The sequence below is a fragment of the Antechinus flavipes genome, chromosome 2 (assembly GCF_016432865.1).
Source record: "Antechinus flavipes isolate AdamAnt ecotype Samford, QLD, Australia chromosome 2, AdamAnt_v2, whole genome shotgun sequence".
Taxonomy (NCBI): domain Eukaryota; kingdom Metazoa; phylum Chordata; class Mammalia; order Dasyuromorphia; family Dasyuridae; genus Antechinus; species Antechinus flavipes.
In genome coordinates this window covers 295,969,318-295,992,768 of record NC_067399.1, presented here as the reverse complement: position 1 = coordinate 295,992,768, position 23,451 = coordinate 295,969,318, and the positions used below count along the sequence as shown (strand labels likewise).

At 39.5% G+C, this 23,451-nt stretch overlaps 1 protein-coding gene across 2 annotated transcripts in view; it reads left to right on the top strand.

The window, feature by feature from the left end:
* DDX24 (DEAD-box helicase 24) overlaps positions 1–23,272 on the top strand; it is a 36,726-nt gene extending 13,454 nt beyond the window's left edge. The window contains exons 4-9 of one of the 2 annotated variants that reach the window (XM_051977375.1): positions 3,521–3,674; positions 5,148–5,663; positions 6,670–6,745; positions 8,987–9,175; positions 12,400–12,529; positions 17,621–23,272. In XM_051977375.1, coding sequence (XP_051833335.1) covers positions 3,521–3,674; positions 5,148–5,663; positions 6,670–6,745; positions 8,987–9,175; positions 12,400–12,529; positions 17,621–17,865 — 1,310 coding nt within the window. In that variant the 3' untranslated portion in view covers positions 17,866–23,272. The remainder of the gene's footprint in view (positions 1–3,520; positions 3,675–5,147; positions 5,664–6,669; positions 6,746–8,986; positions 9,176–12,399; positions 12,530–17,620) is intronic. The other variant, XM_051977376.1, reaches the window with a different exon arrangement.
* The last annotated feature ends 179 nt before the right edge of the window (positions 23,273–23,451 follow it).

Genomic DNA, 23,451 nt, shown 5'->3' with positions numbered 1-23,451 from the left:
TTTTTCTGGTCACTAGTAGCTGTCAGATTCTGGCCCCTTTTTGGGGAACTTATGCAGTATGTGGGTGTAGGTATGGGTGTGAAGAGGGACTGAGGTTTTGTTTTTCCCTGAGGTTAGTCTTGTCCTGTCCTCCCTCCCCTTTCATCTGCCTTGTAAACAGTCTAAAGCAGGGGTTCTCAAACTATGGCCCGCAGGCCAGATGTGGCAGCTGAGGACGTTTACCCCCCTCATCCTATGAAGTTTCTTTATTTAAAGGCCCACAAAACAAAGTTTTTGTTTTTACTATAGTCCGGCCCTCCAACAGTCTGAGGGACAGTGAACTGGCCCCCTATTTTAAAAGTTTGAGGACCCCTGGTCTAAAGGTTGCTTTGTTGGTCTACTATGTAGTTCTTATTAGATCTAATTGTCATGGTCAAGCACCCTACCCTCTGACTCCTTAGTCACTTAGTAGCTCCCTGGAAGGCATGGTTCTTGTTCTGTAGCATATTTAGTGCTTGCAGTGGACATAGTTTGTTTCATCAATAGCATCCAAATTGCTTATTCTGGTATTCAACCTTCACAGATTTGGCTCCAGCCTTCTCTTTCACTAATGATTACAGTGGAAGCTTTGTTTTGGGGAAATGGTTGTATATGAGATTGATTAAATTGAATTGACTTTCTCTATCTCTGTCTCTCCTCCTTTTCTCTTTCCCTTTCTTTCTAATTCTGTCACTTCTTTCTCCCCCTTTCTCCTTTTTCCCTCCCCTCTCTTCTTTCCTCTCCCTTTTTGTTCTCCCTTCTCTCTTTCCCCTCTCTTCTTCTCTTCTCTTTTACTTCCCTTCTCTCTTCCTCTGTCTTTTCTTTCCCTCTTCTCTCTTCCTTTCTCCTTCTCTCCCTTTTTTTCCTCTCCCTTCCTTTCTCTGTCTCTTTCTTCCTCTCCCTTCCTCTTTTTGTCTCTTTCTTGATCTGCATCCCAACGTCCTTTAAAGTAGATATTCTCTGATTTCTGTTCTTAGCCTTTCTTTCTATATGTAGTGAATTTTTATCATTAGCTATTAATTTTATTGTTTTATTTTATTCTCAATTTTAAAAAAGCATTTCTATAATAGTTTAATAGAGAAAAAGATGATTGCACATGAAATTTCAAATCTATTATATACAACTTGATAGTCCTTTTAAATGTATATTAAGATTATCATGTAACTTTCCTCCCTATTCCCTAATCTCCAGGATGGCTATCATTAGACACAAATATGTATATTGTAAAACCATTCTTTATATACTTCTGTTTATTAGTTCTTTCTCCAGATGCAGATTATGTCTTCTTTCATAGGTCATTAATTTAGGTATTACATTATGTTAATTGGGGTGTTTTTAATGGTCAAATGACTTAGTTACCCAAAGTTTTTCTTAAAACACTATTGTTGTGACTAATGTAATCTTATTTGATTTTGTTCATTTTGCTGTGTTATTTCATGCAAGTTTACCCACATTTTCCTAAGATCATTTTTTATAGCACAGTAATATTCCATCACAATTATATACCACAACTTGTTCAGCTATTTCCCCAGTTGATGGGCATCCCCACAATTTGTAGTTGTCACCACAAAGAGAGCTATTATAAATATTTTAGTTCATATAGGTTCTTTTCCTTTTTGTTAATTATCTTGGGAAACAGACCTAGTAGTGCTGTTTGGCCAAAGAGCTAAAAGCAGTTTAATGACTTTTTGGGCATAATTCCAGGTTATTCTCCAAAATGGTTGGATCAGTTCACAGTTCCACCAACAGTGAATTAGCTTCCTACTTTTTCCATCTCACCTGCAACTTTTGTTACTTTCCCCTTGAATCATTTTAAAATACAAAATGAGAAAAGGAAAAAAACAATACATTGCCATATACACAGCAGACCACAAATTTCCATTTCTAGAAAACCTATATAATAAATACTATATGTTGTTTTCAAAGCTACCCAGCTTTTTTTTGCTTCCTTGTTGTCTTTTTTTTTTTTTTTTTGCTCTCTGTTATGCACTCTATTTCCTCCCTCCCCCCCTTTCCTTTTCCCTCACTCTAAAGAAGGCTATAATTAAGTGTGGATATATCTCTATATGTATGTATATATGTATGTATGTATGTATGTGTCTGTCTATATCTATGCTTTTAGATATGTGTGTGTGTATGTGTGTGTGTGTGTAAAATACATAGATATCCATAACCATACATATATATTCATATACATATGTAAAGCTGTACAATGCATATTTCTGCATTTCTCTGAAGGTAGATAGCATCTTTCTTCATATCTCCAAGATTTTCCTAAATCAACCAGCTCATCATTTTCAACAATATTCCAACCCAATCATATCTGAGAGATGAAAGTTTTTCCCCCAATTTTTTACATTCCTTCTGTTCTTAGTGGCATAGGTTTTATTTATGCAAAAGAATTTTAAAGTAATTTTAGTTATTTTTTTTAATACTTCAACACCAATATTCTTCCTTATAGTTTAAGGAATCTACTTCCTTTACATTTTTTCCCTTGGTTTCCTTGAAGTTCCTGACCTTTTGCTCTCCCAAATGAACTTTGCTGTTATTTTTTCCAACTCAGTAAAATAATTTGGTTTTCATGAATTCTTACACTGAGTGTGAGTCAGCTATGTGATGTGGCTGCCAGGAAAGTTAATGTGATCTTGGACTAACATAGCATCTATAGCATCATGGTCAGTTACAGAGAAGGGTACCGAGAATGATGGAATGCCTAAAACCAGTATCATATAAAAATTGGTCAAGGGAACAGAGGACTCAGGGGGCCATGCCTGATGTTTTAAAATATTTGCAAGGCTATCGTGGGAAAGGGATTAGCCTTGTTTTTAGAGGGGGAGCAAGGAGCATGTATATCTAGCACCTACTGTGTGCCAAGCTCTGTGCTAAGTACTTTTTTGGAGAGGAGGAAGGCAATTGGGGTTTTAAGTGATTTGCTTGGGATCATATAGCTAGTAAGTATCTCTCCACATTTATCATGTTGTACAAGAAAAGTCAGATGAAAAAGGAAAAAAAAATAGAAAAAAAGCAGCAAACAACAACAAAAACAGATGAAAATACTATATTGTGATCCATATTCAGTGCCCCACCAGATCCTTCCTAATGCTGAAATTCAGTGATCTCAAAATCTTTTTAAGCAGAGTCACAGGGCATTTGGTGCAGCCTTTGTGGATTTGGAGAGCTGCATCTCCAGTTGTGGGCTAGTGTGTATAGATGCCCTGTTTATTAGGGGTAATTAGGAAAAAGGACATAAGTAACCCCCAGTGAGGAAATTCTCTCTACCAGCTTCTCAGCAACTTCAATGTTTTATAGAGTTGCTTAGGACTCTGGGAGCGACTTGCCCAGGATTACTCAGCCACTATGGGTCAAAGGCAGGACTCACATCTAGGTTTTTCTGTCTTTGAGATCAGCTCTCCCCACTGTGTGTCATTGCTCCTGTTACGCTAATTATTCTAGGAAATAAGATGCCTCATTGTGCTTGGGATCCCTGAATCTTGTGTTCTAGGCATCAAAACTGCTCTCTTGGTTGGTGGAATGGCTCCTCAGAAACAGCAAAGGATGCTGACTCGGCGGCCAGAAATTGTGATTGCCACCCCTGGGCGTCTGTGGGAGTTAATTAAAGAGCAACATCAGCACCTCTCGAATCTCAGGCAGCTCAGGTAAAAGAGATTTTGTGAACTCTTGCCTTCCTCCCTTCAGTCCAACCTGTTCCTAATTAGGTGACCTGGTTATTCAGTTACCCTGGTTTTTTCCAAGCAATTTAGTAACATGGCCTGAATGGCAGGCCTCATTTTTATCCCAGAGGGCTTCACTGAAACTCCCCTGATGTTATCAGTGTGTACCATGTCTGCAAGCCTCAGAGTTTTAGGTTAAAAAAAGAAATTGGTTCAAAGAATCAATTCTAGGAATTGAGTATAGGGGAAAAAGTATCTAGATTAATTTGAAAAAGACCCGGGGGTCCTAGTGGTCTGCAAAAAAAATGAGTTAGCAGTATAACAGCCAAAACTGTGTACGTCATCTTGGTCTGCATCAATTGACACATTGTCTGTGATGAAGAAATTGAACATCCATCCCATTAGTAGCCTACTATGAGCAGACTGTAATTGGAGTATAAAATGTTAACTTCTGAGTAGGAGAATCTCCAGAATGATGAGAATGACAGTGCAGTTTGAGAACTGGTTGGTGGAATCAGGGATGTTTAATCTACAGAAAAGAAGTTGAAATGGAGTTGTGGATACCTAGCCAAGTATCTTAAGAATTTTCCCGTGGAAGAGAGATTTTTGTGCCCAGAGGGAAGAAGAAAAGATGGATTTGTTAAGCAAGAAAGGATTTATTAAGTGCCTTCTATGTGCCAAGCACTGTAAAAAGGCTTTACAAATATTATCTTATTTGATCCTTGTAACAGTCTTGGGAGGTAGGTGCTGTTATTATCCCCATTTTATAGCTAAGGAAACTGAGACAGAGGCTAAGGGTCTCAGGGTCACATAACCAGTGAGTGTTTGTGACTGGATTTGAACTCAGGTTTTTCTGTCTCCAGGCATAGCTTTAGAGAGGCCAATTTCAGATTGATAAAAGGTTTTTGTTAGGTTGTTTCAGTCATGTCCAGCTCTTTGTGGCCTCATTTTCTTGGCAAGGATACTGGAGTGGTATGCCATGTCCTTCTCTAAGATCATTTTACAGATATGGAAACTGAGGCAAACAGGGTTAAGTGACTTGCCCAGAGTCACTCAATGAGTTCCTGACCCTGGATTTGAACTCAGAGACTCCTTTTCCGACTCCAGGCCTATTACTATATCCACTGTGCCATCTAGCTTCCCAGAAGGAAAAACTTCCTAATAGTTGAAGTTGCCCCCAAAGTAGAATAGGCTTCTTCAGAAGATAATAAGTTTTCCTTCACTGCAGATTTAAGTCAGAATCACCATTATATGAATAATATACTATACGGTAACAAATCTTTTATAACATGAAGGGAATGGCAGAAGGGATTCTTACTTAGGTGACCTCTGAGGTCCTGTGTCTGTGATTCTGTGTGTAAGTAGTTTTTTGAGATTAGATCTTCTGTGTCTTTGGGGGCCTGAGGAGTGGAGCTTGGGTGTGAGTCCCTGACTAACAGACTTCTTTTGCTGGGACAGGTGCCTTGTGATTGATGAGGCTGACAGAATGGTTGAAAGAGGCCACTTCACTGAGCTCACTCAGTTGCTGGAAATGCTGAATGACAGCCAGTATAATCCGCAAAGACAGACATTTGTATTTTCTGCCACTCTGACTTTGGTCCATCAGGCACCTGCCAGAGTGTTTCAAAAGAAAAACGCCAAGAAAATAGACAAGTTCGGCAAGCTCGACATGTTGATGCAGAAAATTGGGATGAGGGGGAAACCAAAGGTAATAGACTTAACAAGGAAAGAGGCCACAGTGGAGACCCTGACAGAGACCAAAATCCATTGTGACAAGGAAGAAAAGGACTTCTATCTCTATTACTTTCTGCTTCAGTACCCAGGGAGAACCATGGTCTTTGCCAACAGCATTGACTGCATCAAACGACTTACTGCACTCCTCTCTATTCTGGAGCAAGAGCCACTTCCTTTGCATGCAAACATGCACCAGAAGCAAAGACTGAAAAACTTAGAGCGGTTTGCTGAACGAGATAAGTAAGTTGATGGTGGAGGCAGACCTGAGCTGGGAAGGAACTGAAGCTTATCTGTCTGGGGGGCAGGTGTTGTCCCTCTGAAATGTTCTCCTGCCTTTCTTTTTTCCTACTTCCCCTCCTCTGTAGCCTTTTGGCTTCCACACCCTTGCTGAACAATGATTGACTCATTGTGAGACTTCATCCAGCAAGAGGAGAGAATGTTTTTCAGTCTAATTGAGCTCTTACAGTCCTGGGGCTGACCTCATTTCAGCCCCAGGAATTACATTGAGCCACATGGATACCAGAATGTGTTTGTTATGGTGAAGATGCCCTACAGATTCCTTAGTAATAACAAAGTTCAAACTGTGGGCAGGATGAGGGATGAGGAAGGACAGGAACAGACTAGGGAGGTCAGCTTCCAAGCTCTCAGTTCCAAAGAAAGGGCTTAGAATGTGTCATTCTGGTTGTATTGTCCAGGTTGTATTGTATGGCTCATTTCCATAGCAAATGGTTTATTGTCATTCATAAAATAAAACATGGAGTATTAGACTAAGTGGGACCTGTAGAATCCAGAGCATAAAATGTTAGATGTGACTGGTCTTTGTAAAGTGAAGGCTAGACTGAAACTTAGAATATAGAATGTTATCATTAGAATTGGTGTGAATATTAGTTTTGGAAAGAACCTTAAAGCTAAAAGGACTTTTAGATATCATCTGCCTTAATTTCCTCGTTTTGCAGATGAGGAAATGAAACCCAGAGAGGTAAAAGGTCACACAATTTGCCCATGTATAATATACATGTCATATATATGATGTGTGTATATACATACATTCATTTTTATACACATGTACCTACACAAACATATATATACATGCACATGTAATTATTACATTACATTGATTGACAAGGCCCTTGAACTTATCTTAAAGGTTCTCTCTCTGTAGATTAACCGATGACTGATGGTTCTCATTGTGAGGGATTTTTCCTTTTCAGTACCATTGTACTGAATATCATCCTTTTCCCTACAGTGGTGTTCTCCTATCCACAGATGTGGCTGCTCGGGGCCTGGATATTCCAGATGTACAACATGTCATCCATTATCAGGTGAGATTTTGGGGGGTATTTGTGGGATAATTCCCAACCTACATTAGTAAGATAAGAGGCACATCTCAGAAAGGTCATTGAACAGTGTAGAACCAGCTTAATAGTTGCAAGTTACTTTTATCAGTGAGTGACAATATTTAGAATGAGAGAATTAACCCCTCTAAAGGTGAGGAAGTGCCATTCCACTCTAAACCATTGATTTCCAATGCCTCTCATCACTCATACATTTTAGATAACTTCCCATCGCATGTAGGATAAAGTCCTGTACTGAAGATTGGGGGGGGGGAAAGGCAGCTGCTTATGAAACGAATAGGGCTGTGGTCTTAATGTGACATAGCAATCCAAAAATCTAACTCCATAATTGGCTACAGGAATAGAGAGAGGCAGAGAGTCCATGGAAGGTTGGTGAGTATGTTGCTGTGCTTTTCCCTGGCCAGAATACATCTGGAGGGGGATGCTCAGTACTAGGGACCACATTTTAGGAAAAACATGGGTAAACTGCTGTGAGCTATAAGTAGGTGTTCAGTGTGAATAAAAGTTGGAGGAATTGAGGATGAAGGATGTACAACTTAAAGAAGATCAGCTCTGGGGATGGGGATGATTTGGTAGGGAAGAGGGATTGGTTTTCATATATTTGAAAGGTTACTGTTATGTGAAAGAGGAATTAGAATTTGTTCTCTTTAACTCCAGAAAGAACAAACTAGAATCCATATATGGAAATTACAGAGAAGCAGAACATATATCTTGGGCCAAAAGGGGCCTCAGAGGCCTTGCAGCCCAACATCTCATTGTGCAGATGAGGAAACTCAAGCCCAGGAGGTTCTGACTTGTCTAATTTGATACAGTAAGCTACACAGGGGGAACTTCGATCCAGGCCCGCTAAATCTAGGAGTTATCATCTGGTTCAAATCTAGCCTGAAACACTAGCTTGGTGACTCTGGACAAATCACTTAGGCTTGGTTTGCTTCAGTATATCCTCAAATGAGGATATAACATCTGCTTTGTAGGGTTGTTCTAGAGATAAAATGAGATACTTGTAAAGCACTGTGCAGACCTAAAGCTAGTTGTTATATTACATATACATTATATTATATATGCCACCATCACCGCTACCATTGCCACCACCACCATCATTACTGCTACCACCACAACTGCTCCTACCCCCACTATTACTACCCCATTACTGATTCTTACTCCCCTTATCACCGCCACTGCAGCTCCTGCTGTCATCACTGTCACCACCACTACTCCTATTAATCCGCTCATGATTACCACCACTACTATTACCGCTCCTACCCCCACTGAAGATCTTCCCCATGCTGATGAGATCTGATAATGAACTGGACTGCCCGTGTTAGAATGTCCCCTGTTCTTGGAAGGGTGGAGTAGAGAGGCTGGATGATGACTGTCAGGGATGCTATTACAGAGGATTTCCTTCATTAGGCAGGAGGTTGGAGGAGGGTGCCATTTAGGTCTCTTCCTCCTGTAATTTTCATCTTTAAAATGATGAGAATGAAGTGATCTTTAAGATCTCTTCCAGCTTGAGAGATGTATGGCTGTGTTCACTCCTTCAAATGATAGACTGTTAGGAATAGAAGGATTTTAGTTAACCATGTTAATTTGTTAATTAATTCATTTATCCTTTATCTGATAGAGTGATTATCATTTCCAAAGCAATTTTATTATCCAATTCTAGGAAGAAATTGCAGCCCTTTGTAGGTTCACACAAAATTAGTAAGTAACCAGAGCCAGGGAGAGAACATAAGTTTCCCAATTTATTCCTCTTTTTTCTTCAATTTAAACTGTGCTAATATTGAGGAATATATTTACAGGACATAATCACCATAAAAACCTTGAACCCTGAAGTTCCAGGTACTATAAAAGTGAGGTCAGCCCTTGAACTATTAGAGCTTAAATAGATTAAAAAACCTTATGGAGCCTCACAAGCACTTAGTTAGACTCATCATCCATTGTGGTTCAAGACCTTAGCTGTAGTGCAAAAAGTGTTAGAAGACCTGGGATTAGAGTCCCAGCTCACCTATTTAGGCAGGTTACCTCATTCTTTGAGCCTCTGTGTAAATTGGGAGTGACAGATTCTAGGAAAGGCTAATTTATTCCATGACCATGTTTATTTTTCACCAGAAGAGTCTGAGTACCCTGTCTTTCCAGATCTAGCCTTCATATCAGCATCCTCTGATCCCATCCCTAAGATACTATCCCTCCTGTTGATCTATTTTAAAGGTCCCTCGAACCTCAGAGATTTACGTACACCGGAGTGGCCGAACAGCCCGAGCAGCTAAGGAAGGTCTCAGTTTGCTGCTAATTGGACCAGATGACATGATCAATTTCAAGAAGATTTACAAGACTCTTGAAAAGAATGAGGAGATTCCATTATTTCCCATTGAAATAAAATGCATGAAAGCAATCAAGGTAAAAAAAAAAAAGTACCAAAACAAGAACCCCTCCACTTAAACAGAAATATTCCTCTGCTTAAAATAAACGGCTTTCTCCTTAGATTCTAGGCTTCTATTAACAAACTGGGGATTCCACAGCAGTTTTTCCTGTTAGGAGTAGCTAATTCAGGGGCAACATGTTAACTAACTAGAACAGCTTATATCAGTTTCTGTATCTGTGACATATAATATCTGTAATCTCATAATTGGTCTGAGGATCAAATAAAATAATAATTGTAAAATACTTAGCATAATGTCTAGCATAGAGTAAGTATAATATAAATATTAGCTGTTACTATTATTATTATTATATAAGACTTTCATATCCTCACAGTATTACCACTACTACTACAATATTAGACTTTCATATGATCAGACTGTTACTATTTTACTACTATTTTGTTCCTTTTCCAGATGAGGAAACTGAGGCAAGTAGGGTTCCGGGACTTGCTCAGGGTCATATAGCTAGTAAATGTTTGAGGCTAGATTTGAATTAACGAAGATGAACATTCCTGACTTCAAGCTCAACACTCTTTCCCCTGAGCCACCTATTACTACTGCTGTTATGGGACTTTTATATCCTTACAACATTATTAATACTAATAGACACAAGTCTACTAATACAGAACAGTTCCTTGGCATAATAAACAATAATATTATTATTATTATTACTATTACTATTATGACAGGACTATTACATACTCCTCCTCCTCCTCCTATAGGACTTTCATATGTAATATTATTATTACTACTACTACCACCATAAGATTTTACATACAATATTATTTTTATTATTACTACTACTACAATTACTGAAATTATATAACATTTGTAAAGTACTTAGCACAGTTTCTGGCACATAGTTAGTAAGTGCTCAATACGTGCTTGTTTTCCTTCCTAACTCCCAGTTCATTGCTCTTTTCACAAAGTGTCATATATTCCCTTTAATTTGGCAGCACATGGCCACCTTTTCCAATCAGGCTATAATGTATATTGCCTTATAAACCATAAATACTTGATTTCCTTGTCATAAATCTTGGGATAAATCACTTCAACTTTCTGAGCCTCTGTTTCCCCATCTGCAAAATGAGGAGGATTGACTCAGTGATCTTTGAGGTCTTCTCCAGTGCTAGCATTGTCAGTAAAGGAAATAATCATGGAATCCTAGATTTGGAACTGGAAAGAATCTTAAAAGTCATCTTATTTCAGCCCTCTAATTTTTATACATAAGAAAAATGAGGTCCATGAGGCAAAGGTATTTTCCCAAGATTATTGATTAGCAAATGGCTGAACTAGGATTTGAACTCAGGTCCTCTGTGTGACTCCAAAGTCAGTTCTCTTTCCATTTGTACCCTTATGATCTACCTTCTTGTTTTGCCTTCTATTTATATGCTCATACTTCCTGATTTTGACTCTCCATGAATCCTACCTAAAATCCATAAGGCATTCTAACTCGTGGAGCCCTGACTTTTAATTGAGATCTGATACAAATCCCGCATCATCCCCCAGGGAGATAGGCATGATATTTACATGCCTATTTCTTGGGCCCTGATGAGCTCAGAACTAAGGGGCTGAGTGTTGGGAATTGAGAATTTCCAAGTTAAGCCATAGGTATTTGTTGTGTTATTGAAGGTCCAACTATGGGGGCATTGTTGCAATAAACATGTTGCTCATTTGCAGAGCCTTAATTGCTCAGAGAAAGTGCCAGAGAAATTGTGTAGGTCTCTAAGTAAATTAATTCAGTGTTCTTGCATAAGGATTATTTTCACAAGCGTTTTCAGCCAGATATTTGTAATTATTCTGGGCATGCATTGAATAAAAGCGCCTGATGGGATTGATGTATACAGTACAAGATGTGGAGGCATTTAGAAAAGGCTTCTGAAGAACATTGGAAATGCCTAAGACAATAATCCCCATCTCTTTCTCTGCTTCTCATCTCCCTAATTGATGGGAATCTCTTAGCTAGCCCAGATTTCCTTATGTGTATTTACTGTATGTTTTATATTTGCTTCTCTCTGTTCGTGGTTGTTCCTCTTCTTTTTCCCCATTCAAATGTAAGCTTCCTCACGGCAGGGGACATTTTCTGCCTTTTTATTCCCTGGTGCCTGGCACATATGAAGCACTTTAACTTGGTTGAATTAAATTGAAGCTCTAGTTTCTAACTGGGCATAAGAACCTTCATAGAGGTTTATAATTCTCTTTCAAGCTCTAGTTAATAAAACTGTGCATTAGGGATTGAGGCTAGGGGAAATAATGCCTGGGAGTTGAGATATGGGTTCAAGTTCTGGTATTATTACTATTTGTCCTTGGACAAATAATTTCATGTCTCTGGGTCTCATTCTCTTTCTTAGTAAAATGTAGGGTTTAGACTAATTCCCTTCCATGGACAAAATACAGTCCCATGATTCTGAGTTCTCTTCCTGTGAAAGCATTTTATGCTCTGTCAGTTAATCAATAAACATTAATCTGGAAGCTAGAGATAGAAAGAAAAAAAAAAGTCTTTGCTCTTAAAGAGTTTATTTTCTACTACTACTATCACCACCACTACTACTAACTAGTACTGCTACCACCGCTGTTACTACTACAGCTACTACTACTATCCCCACCACTACCCAGTACTATAACTATCACCACTGCCACTAATACCACCAAAATGGCTTCTATTACTCCTACCAGCTAACAGTTATATAATTCTTACTATGTGCCAGGCACTATGCTAAGTGCTTGTCAAGTATTATTTCACTTGATCCTCACAACAACTCTGTGAGGAAGGTGCTATTATTATGCCCATTTTACAGGTAAGGAAACTGAGGCAGAGGTTAAATGACTTTTTTCAAGGTCATACAGCTATTAAGTATCTGAGGCACTCAGACTCGGGTCTTTCTGACTCTAGACTCGGTACTCTCTCCACTGTCCCACACTGAGAAAACAGCATGTAAGGATATGTAAAATAAATCTGTACATCTATTCTGTATCATCATTCTCTAACTTCAGCGTTCGTGTGTGTGTGTGTGTGCGTGTGTGTGTGTGTGTGTGTGTGTGTGTAGCTTTACTAAACTTAAAATGCCCCTTGATGCATTCTGAGATGCCCTTGGCTGACCACTGCTTTTGAAAGCTTTTGAAATTGTGAGGCCAGCAAGATGCCATACATAATAAACACGGCATTTTGTGCCAGCGTGAAAATTGTCTGCTTTATTGCAGGAACGAGTAAATTTAGCACGACAGATCGAGAAAGAAGAATACTACAATAGCCGAGCAAAGCAGCACAACGCCTGGTTCCAGCAAGTTGCCGATGCTCTTGAAATAGATCTGGACGATGATGTATTCATAGGCAAGTGGAGGGCCCTCGGGGGTGGGCGGCCAGGCTCTTGTCTGGTGAGGTCCGTCCACGCTGAGAGGGGGGCGAGCACAAAGGAGTGGGGTGGCTGCCTTTTTTTTGCAGACATGCCCGGGCCAGAACAAGAACAGAATACTAAAGCTGCAAGGGACCTTAGAAATCCCTGTCGGAGAGCGATGGAAAAGGTCAGACTAATTGTCCAAAGCAGCTGGGGCCCGGCACACGTGGGGAGCACTCAGGCTTTGTGTCATCAGAGAACATGGAGTGCAGGGCAGTAGGCGGCCTTCAGAAGCCAGCTCATCAGCTCTGGGGAGGGAGCCTGAGAAGGGAAGTGAAGAGCCCAAGGTGACGCGGCAGCTCTGTGGCAGGGCCATGAGGAGAATCTGGGTTTTCTGGAGCTCCGGGGCTGAATCCTGCCCCAGATGCTACTCACTAGCGGGGACCTCCGGAGAGTCATTGCTCACCTCAGTTTCTTCAGCTGTAAAATAAAATCATAACTAGGGCCTACCTCCCAGAGTTGTTTTGAGGAGCAAATGAGATCATGTTTATGAAAGGCTTGGCAAAGTGCCTGGCATACAGTAGGTGCCCATTTAATGGTTTGGGGGCAGATAGATGACACGGTGGAAAGAGTGTTGGACCTAGAGTCATTTTCTGGAGTTGAAATCCGACTTCAGACACTTCCTTGCTGTGCAAGTTATTTATTGCTGTTTGCTTCAGTTTCCTCTTCTTTAAATCTGTAAAACTAAAGTAGGAGATGGCAAACCACTTCCAGTATCCTTGCCAGGAAAACCCTATATGGGATCACAAAGAGTCAGGAATGACTGAAAAAAATGATTTGAACAACAACAGTTTAATGTTATTCCCTTCCCTCTTCAGTGCATGGAGTTAGCGCTTGGAATCAGGAATATGAGTTCACATTCTTTCTTAGCCCTGTATGACCCTGGGCAAGTCATTTAACTTATAACTGCCTCAGTTTCCTCACCTGTAAAATGGGAATAATAATAGCATCTTTCTCCCAGGGTAGTGGTAAGGATCAAATGAGATGATATTTGTGAAGCACTTAGCATAGTGCCTGGCACATAGGGGCCTATTTAATGCTGTTCCTTTCCCCCTTCAGTATGGAAGGAAGACCTTAGTTCACATTTCTCTCCAGACATTTACAAGCTAGAATGAGGGCAAATTGTTTAACCATTCATCCTTAACTTAAAGTGGAGTTTCAACTTAACCTAACCTCTGAGCTTCACTTTCCTCAACTGTAAAATGGAGATAACAAAATCATCCTTTGCAAACTTTAAAGCACTATACAAATACTATAGTTGTTAATCATACACATTGATGTTCCAGTTTCTGTTCTTCCTTGGCCAAAATAACAAATGCTTGCATGTATTATACAGTACTTCTGCAAGATGGTGGGGCAGGAGTTGTTAGAAGTATATGTGGTATATAGTTAAAAATGTGCTAGATGTGGAGTCAGGTCACTTGGGTTTCTAACCACCTCCAGCATTGAAGATGTGAACATGGACAGACCATGTAACCTTGAGGGAGCCATAGATTTTCATCTGTGAAATGGGGGTGATAATTGCTTCTTCCCTTGTGCCTCACAAGTGTAAATCTACACTATTCACAATTCTATATTACCTTTTCATTCCTGTTTGCCATCTTTTCTCCTTTGGACTTTAGCTTTTGATTGTCTTTCTTTCCCTCAACCCTACCCTTTCAGCTTAACATTTTATTTTGTCCCGCGTCTCTTGGCTTCTTCCCTACTTCTCAAAGTCTCTTTCATTCTTCTGTCCTTCACATAACCTTATATCTTCTGAAGCTAATGAGATGTTTCTCTCTCTATAGCTTCTTACTGATCTCATCTACCCCTGTGGGTTCAGTGATTATTTCTAGGCAGATTTCTCTGGAGAATTTGTATATTTAGGCAAGGTGACAGAATTTTATTTAACACTGACTTTGTGCTAGGCACTGTGTTAAGCACTGGGGCTGCAAATTGCAAACAAAAAGAAAGTCCTCGAGAAGCTTAAATTCTGATGGGAGAAGACAACACAGTTTTCAGAGAGCTGAAAAACAGGGGGATAGAAAAGAGGAAGTGTGCAAAGTGCTGGAGCAGGGAGAATGCTGGAGGAAAGTCTGGAACAGAACCAGAAGAGGAGTCAGTTAGCCAGCTTTGTCCTCTCCCTAAGCCTGGAAATTCAGAGGCAAAGTTAGGAGAAGGGTCTAATCTTTCTTTCTTGGGACTATAGTCCCATTTATTAAAGGAAAATAAATTATTGAGAGCAGTATTATAATGGGACCTGGGTACTTCCCTAAACTTTCAATAAAATGTCTCTTATCGAAAAGTTAGTAAATGAGTATATGTTATCTATTCTGCATAAGTCAACAGATACTGGTGAACAGATTGTCAAAAGGGTCTTACTGAACTTTTCTACCTAGCAAACTAATGCTACATATTCTTTTTTTTTTTTTTCATTTTTTAATTTTAATTTTAATTTTAATTTTTTTTAAATTTTTATTTAATAATTACTTTATATTGACAGAATCCATGCCAGGGTAATTTTTCTACAACATTATCCCTTGCACTCGTTTCTGTTCCTGTTTTTCCGCTCCCTCCCTCCACCCCCTCCCCTAGATGGCAAGCAGTCCTATATATGTTAGCTATGTTGCAGTATATCCTAGATACAATATATGTTTGCAGAACCGAATAGTTCTCTTGTTACACAGGGAGAATTGGATTCAGAATGTATAAATAACCTGGGAAGAAAAACAAAAATGCAGATAGTTCACATTTGTTTCCCAATGTTCTTTCTTTGAGTGTAGCTGCTTCTGTCCGTCATTTATCAATTGAAACTCAGGTCTCTTTGTCAAAGAAATCCACTTCGATCAAAATATGTCCTCATACAATATCGTTGTCGAAGTGTATAATGATCTCTTGGTTCTGCTCATTTCACTTAGCATCAGTTCATGTAAGTCTCGCCAGTCCTCTCTGTATTCATCCTGCTGGTCATTTCTTACAGAACAATAATATTCCATAACATTCATATACCACAATTTACCCAGCCATTCTCCAATTGATGGGCATCCATTCATTTTCCAGTTTCTAGCCACTACAAACAGGGCTGCCACAAACATTTTGGCACATACAGGTCCCTTTCCCTTCTTTAGTATTTCTTTGGGATATAAGCCCAATAGAAACACTGCTGGATCAAAGGGTATGCACAATTTGATAACTTTTTGGGCATAATTCCAGATTGCTCTCCAGAATGGTTGGATTCGTTCACAACTCCACCAACAATGCATTAGTGTCCCAGTTTTCCCACATCCCCTCCAACATTCGTCATTATTTTTTCCTGTCATCTTAGCCAATCTGACAGGTGTGTAGTGGTATCACAGAGTTGTCTTAATTTGCATTTCTCTGATCAATAATGATTTGGAACACTCTTTCATATGAGTGGTAATGGTTTCAATTTCATCCTCTGAAAATTGTCTGTTCATATCCTTTGACCATTTATCAATTGGAGAATGGCTTGATTTCTTATAAATTTGAGTCAGTTCTCTATATATTTTGGAAATAAGGCCTTTATCAGAACCTTTAACTGTGAAGATGTTTTCCCAGTTTGTTGCTTCCCTTCTAATCTTGTTTGCATTAGTTTTAATGCTACATATTCAAAACTGACCTCACACTTTTTTCTCTTAACCTGTCCCTTCTCTCTTTTTTTTTTTTTTCCCGCTGAGACAATTGGGGTTAAGTGACTTGCCTAGGGTCAGGTCACACAGCTAGGAAGTGTTTAGTGTCTGAGGTCAAATTTGAACTCGGGTCCTCCTGACTTCAGGGTAGGTGCTCTATCCACTGCACCACCTAGCTGCTCCAAACTTGTGCCTTCTCCAGACTCCCTTATTTTTGTTGAGGGCATTTCCCATCCTCCAAGTTACTCAGCTTGGAACCTTGATTAATCTTTAGCCCTTCCTTCTTTCTTGTCTCATGTGTCCAGCTAAGTTGTCAAGTCTTGTCAGTTTGACTGCCAGCAGTCAATCAATAATCATTTATTAAATGCCTATTTTGTTCTAGGTTCTGAAGATAGAAAGGATGAATCAATTCTTGTTTTCAGGGAGCTTACATTCCATTAGGGAGACAAACTTTTACATATATAAGTACATGCTAATTAAATGCAAAATAAATGTGGAGGGGATCAGGAAAAGCTTGTCTAGACCAGTGGTTCTTACCCTTTTTGTTTGTGTCATGGACTCTTTTAGCAGTCTGTTTGTTCATTGGGATCTGTTGATTTGTCACGAAGAAGAGACAATTTCACTAACTTTTCAGTAAGAGACATTTCACTGAAAGCTGCGTGATAATCACATTTTTTTTTAGTAGTACAACATTGTCCTCAGAGCCTTGTCCATGGGCGTCTGTTATAGATAGAAATACTGTCGTAATGAGAAGCATTTGGCATAACCAATAAAGACTTTGCTTAGACAAGGTCCTTAGAATCAGAGATTATTAAAATTAGAAAGAATCTTAAAATACTATTAGAATGTAGGATATTAGAGCTCCAAGGGACTTTAAAGTATGACTTTTTAAAGCTGGAATGTACCTTAAGGGATTGATGTAATCTAATCCAGTGGCCCCTGTTTTTAATATATATTATGGTTTGGACATGGAAAGTTCCCTCTGTGTAGGAGGCTCTTAAGAGACAAACAGATGAATGCTACTTCTGATTACTTGTGTGACTTGCAAAAACTAGCCATGACAAGTTGCCTTGAATCATTCTGCCTGCCTCCTTCCCTTTGTAGATGCAGTATAAGTTAAGCATATTTAATCTGTGTTCTCAAAACAGGCAGTGATTGGGTTGCATTCAAAGCATTGTCTCTGGAGGGATTTTTAGCTGAATAGTCAGCAAACCTTTATTTTTCCCATCAAGCATACAAGGATAATTCCAAGCTTCTTCAAAGTCCTTTTGTACTTTACTACCGAAAAGAGCACTGTGTTTGGGAAATTATCATTGTGGAGGGGAGGATGGGAGGAAAGGTTTCTAAAAATTCCCATTAATAGATAAATAAGCCTATTTAATGTGTTATTTTTCTAAGGAGGAAGATGTAATGAACAAGAAGAGAGTCAGAAACAAAGGCTGATGAAGGGAATGAAAAAACAGTTAAAACATCTGCTTTCCCAACCTGTATTTAAAAACCTCATGAAGACCAAGTATCCAACACAGTTTGGAAGGCTGACACTGCCTGAGATTCCTCTCCACACTTCAGAATCTGCTCTGAATACCGTATCTCAGCAGAAGAAGAGGAGAAAGAAGAAACAACTAATCATGAGTATAAATTAATTTCAGACGAGCCAAAGTTCCATTGTTAGTTTTATGCAGCCCTCTTCCTCCCCGTCTGCTTCCGTGGGTACTCCTGCTCTGCTCACACTAGGGAGAACGATGCCATGGCCGATTGGGCAGTCGCTCCAGTCAAGAGTTATCCCATTCATCCTGATGTTGTTACATCTCTAACATGTCTGAATGGATTTTTTTAATTAAAAGCCATGACTTAATGGAGATGGTTGTCATGAATTTTTAGCTGGAAGGTGAAACAGTTGGGATAATTGCAAAGATCCATGACAGGTGGGCTTTATGATAATATGGTCATTCAGGCTCATGGTTTTAGTATTGGAAGTGGACGGCAGAGTTCTCCCTCATTTTACAGATAAAGACACCAGGGCTTAGAGGAATTAAATAATGATTTAAATGTACGTCCTTTCACTCTAAATTCATATAATTGTTCTGTCATTTCAGTTATGTCTGATTCCCCATTTGGATTTTTCTTGGCAAAGACCTTCTTCAGCTCATTTTATAGATGAGGAAACTGAGGCAAACAAGGGTAAGGGACTTATCTAGGAGCACACAGCTAGGAAGTACCTGAGGTCAGATTTGGGCTTGGGAAGATGAGTGTTCCTGACTTCAGTCCTGGCACTCCCTCTGTGTCACCTAGCTTCCCCTAAATCCGTGACTCTCATTTTTTTTAAACCTTTATTTTTAGTCTGGATGTATGATTTCATTGGTACAGAGAACTTCCAGTAAGGAAACTCCTAATGTCAATGCAGATCAGCAGTTGTTTTGCAACTTGACATCTTGGAGTTGGCTGAGGCACAGAAATTAAGGGAGATGCTAACACAGTATGAGTCAAGGATGGAACTTAAACTCAGGCTGTGGATCCTGTGTCCGAGGCTGACCATCCACTACAGAACAATAACCCACATTTATATATTATAGTTTACAAAGTACTGCCCAGGGGAGCCATCTCATCATTTCCCATTTGGCTTTTCTCCTGGCCTTCATCATTGTGTCCACAAACTTGTCTTCCTGCCATATCAGGCAATTCTGAAACGCACATCTTTTCAGGACTCCCTGCATCTGGGGATCCTTTGTCCAAGCTCCCTGAAGGAGGGTGGAGGGTGGTTATTGGAGAGTTCTTCCCGGATCCTCCAGTTAAGAGACCTCAGGGCAACCATCTCATCTCTCATGTATTGTGTCCCTTTGCTAAATATTTTATTGAATGACTGACAGACCTTTTTGGAAGATAGATAGTACAAGTATTGTTACCCCCATTTTAAAGAAGAGGGAATTTGTGGCCAGAAATATTTTAAATGACTTGCTTGGAGTCTGAAAGCTTGGAAGGCTCCGAACCAGGTCTTGAACTTGGACCTCTTAATTCTTTGCACTACCCCATGCTAAAGTTTAAAAAAAAAAAAAAAAGATTGGGAATGGGCCAGCTTTGCAGTTAAATGGGATGGCAATTGAGGTTAAGTGACTTGCCTGGGGTCACACAGCCAGAAAGTATGAAGTGTTTGAGGCTAGATTTAAACTCAGATCCTCCTGACCTTCAGGGCTAGTGCTCTATCCACTGAGCTACCCAGCTGCCCAAGTCTACAGCACTTTGGAAAACTTAAATTGCTATGTAAATGCTGCTATTATGATTACTGTTATTAATAATAGCATTTACATGTGCTAATGAAAGCTCAAAATCTACTACTTTTGTTGTGTCCAACTCTTAGATTTTGTTTTTTTATGGGTTTTGTGGACTAGGCGTTTGGAGTTAAGTGACTTGCCTAAGGTCATATATCTAATAAGTATTAAGTGTCTCAGGATTTGAATTCAAGTTCTCCTGACCTCAGGGCTAGTTCTCCATCCGCTGCTTTATCCAGCTGCCCCTGTGTCCAACTCTCTGGATTGTAGCTTTTCTCTCATTTTCATTATTTCCATGGTACTATCCACCTCATCCTCTGACATCCCCTTTTTCTTCTGCTTTCAATCTTTCCCAGCATCAGGGCCTTTTCCAGTAATTTTTGTCTTCTCATTATGTGGCCAGAGCTTTAATATTCGACCTTCGGGTGAATAATCTGAATTAGTTTCTTTGTAATTATTGTCAGATTTGACCTTACCTTCTAACACCACTAGTAGATTATTTTTGAGCTTTCATTAGCTGTCCCAATCAGCTATGCCTCAACTCTGTGGAGATTATCATAGCTGTATAAGACCTGTGTCTTATGGCTGGAAATACGAATCTTGGAGAAACCATGAATTTGAAACACTCACCTTGTTTTACAGAAAGAAAACAGTCCCAGGGAAATGTGGCTAAGAGAGATTGATTTATTTGAGGTAGGGCTGAGAAGTAGAAAAAGAATTTGCACACAGAATTCTAACACTAAAACTTTTTGTCATATCAGTATGGGTAAAACCAGAGAAGGAAAAAGTGCTTGAGTGGGGAGATACACAACCATAAGCTGTGTTGATAGGTAGGCTGAATAAATCATGTTTTTTATGTACAGATTTGGGTAAATAATGAAAAATACCATATTTTTTTTTAATTTGATGGTTTTGAAGGGCAAAGTATGAGACTGGAATTTTCTTAGTATTAAAAACCAATGATGGCCGATGGTACTCATGGTTGGCTTGAGGTAGCAACAGAAGAGAAGGGAAGGAGAATGGGTGAGGAGGAAGCAAAAATTATAGTGGTTTGGGGCAACCAATGATTACACTTTACAATGATTACATCTTACAGAGCATGCTCAGAGTTTTCATGAGTTATTAAGTGAAAAAAAAATATGACAAAATTTAGAATGTCAAACCACTTGATTCTTCACTAGGTGGGATGGCTGATCAGCACTAGGCTCAAACTTCTTGGTGAGCTCTGGTGGTACAGTTGTCAAGATGGCTCAGGGTCCCTGGCAGGCATCCCATGGATGAGGAGCTTCTGTAGTAGACATGGAAACATTCATCCTAAAGCCCTTCCCATCCAGTTCCTTGTTTGATCCTTACAATAACCTTGTGAGGTAGGTAGTGAGGTCACCACGATCATACCTCGTTTATAGATGAGGATACTAATGTTTATAATTTTATGTAGTTTGTCTAGGGTCTCACAACTGGTAATTGTTAAGAGTCTGGACTAAATCCCAGGTTCTCACTGATTACAAGTCCAGTGCCCATTCTGCTATTCCATGGTGCTTTTTACTCATGACTATCTGCTACCATGCATTTGTTGGTGGTGAGTTAACATTATAGATAAGGCAATGAGGCTTAGAAATAGTAGCTACAAAGGTAACCTTAGATAACTGAGTCTCAGAATGGCCTATTCACCTGGCCCGGGCTCAAACGCCAAAGACTCCCAGCTGTGGTTCTGTTACCCTAAGATATTAAACTAGATCTCTGGTTAGATTACTAAGACTGTGTTAATTACCCAGATCATTTCTTAGTGGGAACGTGTTTTATAAGTGGTGAGTATCTAACACACTTTCTTTAGCAGACAAATGATTCATCAAACACTTCAATAGCTTTATTCAGAGAAGGGAAAAGTGGGGCAGGTATTCAGAAATCAGCTAACTTACCCCCTACAAGGGTTTGGTCTGTGCCCCTTGGTGTGTTGCAAATGAAGTTCTGAGACTGCTCACCCACTGAGGAGGTGTTTACCCGTAATGACATGGTTTCATCGAGCTTGCCCAGGCCACACCCTCAACCATGAAATTTGAGAACCTTGCCAAGACCATTTATTGATCATGCAATAAATGAATCAACGAGGCTACCCGATCTGCAGCAAACAGGTAACTCAAGCCTTATACAGCAGCTGCCCTGTTAACAACATTCCTCTTAAACAGTCCAGACTCACTAGGGAAAGTGGCAGGCGGGAAGGACTGATATACAAGAGGGAGAAATAGCCAACTTGATGAACAAAGGTTGTTATGGCAACAAATGTGATTAAAGAAAAAAAAAAGCTTTTTACAGACCATCCCAGTAATGTGTAAGGGTATGTGTTAGGCAGGGGTCATCAAGATGAAAACATTTTGCTATCTGGGTGTGAAAATTATGTTGTTAACAGGGCAGCTGCTGTATTTATTACATAATAGTATGTGGAGCATTGGTCACTGTACTTGAGCTGGTGATAGAAGGGAAGCAGTGGTCTGGGAGGATCCTAAAGGGCATCGGTCTGGTAAAGGAGAGCACTGGCTTTGGAGTAGGAAGACTTTTAATCCCAGCTTTATCCCTTACCAGCAAGTCAGCTAGGTGAGACAATGAATAGGACACTGGTCTTGGAGTTAGAAGGATGCGAGTTACAAAACTGTTTCAGAATTTAACTTAACCTTTCTGAACCCCGGTTTGTAAAATTGGGATAATAGTACTTCTTGTTAGGTAGTTTGGTGGATATACCATCATCCCAGAGGTCAGGAAGACCCAAATTCAAACCTGGCCTCGAGGCTTATCAGTTGTGTGACCCTGAGTACTTCATTTAAGTCTGCCTCATTTTCCTCCTGTGTAAAATGAGTTAGAGGAGGAAATGGCAAACCACTCCAGCACCTTTGCCCCCCAAAACCCAAATAAGGTCATGAAGAGTTGGGCACGACTGAAAAGAATTGAACAAGTACTCCTACATTCAGAGGTTTATTGTGGAGCTCAAACAAAACATGTAATGCTCTTTGCAAATGTTAACATGCTATGTAGATGCTATTATTCTTACTATTAATATTATGTCACCTTATTTAAGTCTCATTTTCCTTACCAGTCAATACAGTGGAGATAGTGACTAGATTTACTTTAGCACCCAGTTCTCTGAAAGAATATTGCAGTGGGTTCTATTTCTGACTCGCAGGCACTAATTTCAAGACAAGTCGCTTCATCTATAAAATGCCCACCTCACAAAGCAGTTATCTAATCTTGGGGGAATATAAGGATAAGATAGGTGAAATTACTTCTCAAAATAGTGACTAGATTTAGATAATGATCCTTCCTGGAGCAAAACACATAAAAACACCTTTTCCGGTGTGGCCTAGCTGTAGCAAATCTAAAACTATGATAAAGTGGCAGTGATCAAAATCATTTGGTACTGGCTCAGAGAGTAGTGGATCAGACACAATACACAATAAGTCAATCACTATAGTAATCTAGTATTTGATAAACCCCCAAACTCCAGCTTCTGGAATGAGAACTCACTATTTAGAAAAATTGTTGGAAAAATTATAAAATTGTACGCCAGAAACTAGGCATTGACAAACATGTAACACCCTATGCCAAGATAAGGTCAAAATAGGTTCATGTTTTAGGCATAAACGGTGATACTATAAGCAAATTAGGACAGCAAGGGTAGTTTACCTGTCAGATATTATAAGAAGGGAGGGATTTATGGTTAAAGAACTAGAGAACATTATGAAATGTAAAATGGATAATCTTGATTATATTAAAAGTTTTTGCACAAACTTTCCTTTTCTCTCTCTTGTGTGTCTCTTTCTTATTGTGACATGCAGATTATACACCTAAATTCATAGCATAACTTCTAACAGAGAACTTACATCCAACACATAGGCTAACATAAAAAAAAAATTACACTGCTTTGAGATCTAATGAAGACTAAGTGGCGAACCAAAGAATAATATTTCAGAG